We start from the raw sequence: 5,368 nt of genomic DNA, 5'->3' as shown, positions 1-5,368 counted from the left end.
ATTATTTATAAATTCAAAATTAAAATTATATTCAACACTTTCTATTATATATATATATATATATATATATATATATATATATATAAATTTTAATTTTTAATTTTTCTATTTCTTTTTAAAATTCTTTATAAAAGAAAGGAAAATAAGGCCAACATTTGATTTGTAGAAGCTAAATTCAAACATGTTTTCCTGTACCAAATAACACTACCTCCAGTCTCCCATAATTCAAAATCTGGACTTTCAACACTAGGCAGGTCTAAATAGATTAGAGAGGAATGTATTTGGGTTTATTTGTTTTCTTTTTTTTGGGTTAAATAGGTTTATTGGGAAAAAATCTCTATTATTAACATAATGAAATTCAATTAAAAAAATATATTTTTATAAAATAAACCTTTGAATATTATATTTATAATAATTCTAATAAATTGCTTTCAATTCGATAAATTTATACAGCATATTATATTAAATTCTATTATTTAAACTATTCTTCCTTTATTCATTACTTAAATATAATAATAAACCCAAAAAACAAGTTCTGAAAACAATAAAAATTTCTGCATAGAAATCAGCTTACTGGGAGTCAATTTCGAGGCAAATACAAAACACCTTCAGTATTAAGACTTTTATTCTTATACAATTAAATGATCTAATGGTGTAAATAAATTGAGAATAGATTTCCTAGTGAGAATCATTGTTTTCAAATTATATTTAATTCGGGGAAAAAGGAAAAGAAAACAGAAGTAGGTGTTGAAAAGGAGAAAATCTTAAGAAAATATATATATATAACTCTACACATTCCAATGCACTTCACACACGTACATTTAAGTTGCTGCCAGACGTCACATTCAGACAAATATCACAGACTTCTATCTGTCTCTTTCCTTTAATCATGTCATAATTCTAAGAAATATATCACACTTTTTATTTCTATCTTTTTCTCTTAATATGTAGGTAGACGAGTACTCTGGGAATCATGAAACATTTTTCTGTTATAAAACTCCACCCACGTTTTTGCATCAGTCGCTCTTAAATTCAACGCTCGAAAAAGAAACGGAAAAAATGGACTCTTCTGGTGCGGCGAACGATAATCTCTTGGAAAATGGAGCTTCTTGGTCTTCTGAATCCGAAAATGGGAAGGGAGGTTTGCGAACCATGCCTTTCATCATAGGTACAATTCTCTCCTCGCTTTGTTCGCTATTCGCCGTTTGATTTATAAATGGCGCCGTTTTGGTTACCTTGATTGTGGAGTGAATTCAGTTAACGAGTGTCTGGAGAAGGTGGCGAGCTACGGAATCATGCCCAACATGATAGTGTACCTGATGAAGGGTTACGGAATGGCTATTGTGGACGGTACAAAAGTGATGAATACTTGGTCTGCCATGTCCAATATGTTGTCCATCTTCGGGGCCTTCCTCTCCGATTCTTACTTTGGTCGATTCCTCGTCATTTCCATCGGTTCCTTCTCCAGCCTTCTTGTAAGTCTTATCTCATCATCATTGCATCTTATAAATAAAAATTAGAAAAAAAAATCAAATTACTTGATTGTAAGCTAATTTTGATTAGTTATCATAATTGTTGAGGTTTTCATGTCTAGAATTAAGTAAATAATAATTTATCTCTTTTTTATTTCTAGAACAATGATTTATTTCTTCCATTTCAAACTTAGTTTTAATTTAAAATAATAATAATAATAATACGTTGATGTTAGTTTTTTACACACTATTGATTTTTGTTTTAATTTGGCCTCCAAATAAATTACGTTGATAAAAGTAAAATAAGAGACAAAAAAGGAGATATTTTAATATCAATGTTTCTTGAGATATTTATTGTTATCTTTAATGTGTTAAAAATGTAGTGATGTAAAAATGGGTTGCCACTCGAATCAACTCGGTTCACCACGGAATTGATCCGGATTAAGTTTGAAAAAATGTAATTTTTTTATGTGAGCTAGTTTTCAACCCAGTTCACTTAGAACCCGACTCACTAAGTTGAACCCGTGGTTAGTTGGGTTAGTTCACTAATCCATCTAATTTAATTTAATTATTTATTATTTTGTGTTTTAATATTATTAGTTAGCATTTTTTTATTATATTGTAAATGGTATTAAAGAAGAAGATGTTTTAAGAGATAAAAATATTATAAATTTATTTATTCAAGACTCTAATATTATAAATAGAAAAATATTACAAAACTTATTAATTTTAAAAATTTATTTGTTTGTTTATTTTACATGTTTTTGAATATAATACTTTTTTATTTATTTTGAATTGTGTATGGAGTTTAGCAAAGTGTAACTTTTATTTAATTTGAATTAAAAAAAATTGTAATTTCTTATTTTAAAAAAAAAAACTTATAATTAAATAAGCCTGTGAGTCAACTCGTTTAACCCACCAACCCGTGGTAGGTTGGGTCGGTTCAAATTTTTTCAATTCGCTAATAAGTGAGCCGAATTGAGTTGATTCACTAAGTGACCAACCAATGGTGAGTCGGGAGTCAGATTATCCATTTTCACAGCTCTAAAAAAACCTTTAAAACTAATTGTAGAATTACATAAATCAAGATGCCTAAACACTTGCGTTGCAGCAAAATTTTATTTATAATTAAATCATATTTCAAGTTTCGCGTTTGTTGGTTATTGCATGAAAACGCCCATATACTTGTAATTGCTTAAACTGATGTAGGGTAGAGTAATCAGCCAAGACTTAGTTTTGTGCACCCTTCCAAAGGGTGTTCCGTAGTGCTCCTTTGGTTTTTTTCCCAGGAAATATCTTAAGAAGAACTTGACATTTATGAATCTTTGATGTTACCTTCCTAATATGGTGATAATATTTCTTGTCTCTCACAGGGTTTAACAATTTTGTGGTTAACTGCCATGATACCAGAGCTAAGAACTTCCTGTGAATCATTCATGCTAGACTGCAGTTCTGCTACCGCAATTCAACTTGCAGTTTTGTTCATTTCCATGGGATTAATCTCCATTGGAGCTGGTTGCATCCGACCTTGTTCCATAGCATTTGGAGCAGATCAACTAACAATTAGAGAGACGCCCAAAAACGGGAGGCCCTTGGATAACTACTTTAATTGGTATTATACCTCAATTGCGTTATCAACTGTGATTGCTTTGAGCGTAATTGTGTACATTCAAGAAAATCTTGGATGGAAAATTGGATTTGGAGTACCTGCTGCGCTAATGTTCATATCGGCTGTCAGTTTCATTCTTGGTTCACCGATTTATGTCAAAGCAAAACCCGGTCATAGCTTACTCACTAGTTTTGTTCAAGTAGTTGTGGTGGCCATAAAGAACAGAAAACTTTGCCTTCCTGATAGTTTTGATCAGTTTTATCAAGAATGTGATTCAGTTCTCCTGCTCCCCACTGATACCCTTAGGTACCTGTGCTTGCCCTCATGATCTAATTTCACTCTTAAGTGTTCTTTTGTCTCCATATATTTCATATGATTAACAGCAAATGGTATCTCTATTATATTGATTAATGACAATTAGACGTTAACTGTGTTGAATGTAATTTGTAATCTTCATTAAGGATGTTTCAGCTTCCTATTTACAAATTCTACTTAATTTGTGAATGCAGAGTAATTCCATCACACAGTTTATGAATAATTTGCAGTGAGTAAATATTATATTCTTCTGTAGGTGTTTGAACAAAGCTTGCATAATAAGAAATCCCGAGACACTGTCAAACCCTAACGGATCAGTTTTAGATCCATGGAGCCAATGCACAGTAAGACAGGTGGAATCACTGAAATCTTTGCTCAGAGTTCTTCCTATGTGGTCTACTGGCATCTTTATGGTTGCCTCCCAAACCACATTCTCTACTGTCCAAGCAAATACCATGAACCGAACACTATTTGGCACTTTCAAAATGCCTGCAGGATCCTTCAATCTTGTCATCGTAATCACTGTATCAATAATCATTCCCACCTATGATCGTGTAATGGTACCTCTGCTTGCAAAATACATGGACATACCTAGAGGATTCAGCTGTAGATCTCGAATAGGGATAGGATTGTTGTTCGTATGTGCAAGTAAGGCAACATCAGCTGTAGCTGAAACTATGAGACGAAAAACGGCCATTGAAGAAGGTTTTGAGGACCAACCTAACGCTGTAATTCACATGTCAGTTTTATGGCTAGTTCCTGAGTTTGTTTTGCTTGGATTTGCTGAGGGCTTCAATCCAATTGGTCAGGTTGAGTTTTTCTACACTTATATACCCAAGTCCATGTCTAGTTTTGCGATGGCCCTTTTTACTCTTCAGCTTGCTGCCGTCGATATATTTGGAAATTTGTTGGTGAGTATTGTGGACAAGGTCACTAGTGTTGGAGGGAATGAGAGCTGGCTTTCAACAAACATTAACAAGGGTCATCTGAATTACTATTATGCACTGCTCACTTGTTTAAGTATACTTAACTATTTCTACTTTCTTGTTATATGTTGGGCTTATGGTCCTTCTCCGGAGCAAAAACTTGAAGCTTCAGCACGCAAGGAAGAAGAGCAATTTGATTACATGGAGTTACCCACTTCCTAGATTATGTGTAAAGTGTTGTTTTATCCGTAAACGAAAGAGGTTAAAACTAGATGTGTGCCAAGTGGTGTATCGTGGTCTTGCACGGGTATATGCTGCAGAAATGGAATATGGTATAATTCCCACACTAAATACTACCATTACAGTGGAAACTTTTCTTTTTGAATAAACTCAGTTATACTTATATCAATAGCCTTTTCTAAAACTCTTCCCATTTACATCATTTTCTTTTATTTCCTTCAACTTGGCTTACATCCCACGATTATGGATATCCTACCTATAGAAAAAGATAAGATACATGCATGGTGTGTTGGGATTTTGGTTAGAGCACTTGAGTTAACTTTCAATTTCCACCGAACTTTGTGCGAATATGTTTAACACTTTCTAGATCCAGTTACAAGTAAAATTCATTTCAAACTTTAGTTAATATAAATTGATGAACCTAAAAATAAAATGTGGCAGTTTGTGGTTGTTTCCATACATAATGATTTTGCATTATGACAAAAAAATATTATCCACATTGAAAATTTTGCATATAAAAGAGATGTTTGTTTTTAAAGATTTTAAGTTGTACACGACATATTTGGATGATTTGATATACTCTAGACAGTTTGACCAAGAGAGTCTAATACAGTCTATTCATAATAATCTAACGTTCACTGGTCAATACATTCGCATTAACATGACTCTATGATATATTAAAAAAAAACTTATTTCAACATATTAGGTATATCTGACCAATTGGTTTTGATGATGATTGCTTTTATGCGTTCATCTAGATGTTTGACTAGGTTTTTGAGTTGTAATTTTATGCTTAATTGCGTTAT

General features: G+C 32.4%; 1 protein-coding gene across 1 annotated transcript; it reads left to right on the top strand.

Annotated features, from left to right (window-relative positions):
- The first annotated feature begins 938 nt into the window (after nt 1–938).
- Nucleotides 939–4,727, top strand: LOC148205073 (protein NRT1/ PTR FAMILY 1.2-like). Its single transcript, XM_088109768.1, has 4 exons — nt 939–1,168; nt 1,258–1,475; nt 2,846–3,387; nt 3,653–4,727. Exons 1-4 carry the CDS (start codon nt 1,060–1,062, stop codon nt 4,542–4,544), a joined length of 1,761 nt encoding a protein of 586 aa, XP_087965894.1. The 5' UTR covers nt 939–1,059; the 3' UTR covers nt 4,545–4,727.
- The last annotated feature ends 641 nt before the right edge of the window (nt 4,728–5,368 follow it).

This window comes from Vigna umbellata, chromosome 1, assembly GCF_029865625.1.
Source record: "Vigna umbellata cultivar VRB3 chromosome 1, Vumbellata_1.0, whole genome shotgun sequence".
Taxonomy (NCBI): Eukaryota; Viridiplantae; Streptophyta; class Magnoliopsida; order Fabales; family Fabaceae; genus Vigna; species Vigna umbellata.
Note: the sequence above shows the minus strand (reverse complement) of the source record. Positions and strands in the feature narration are given on the sequence as shown.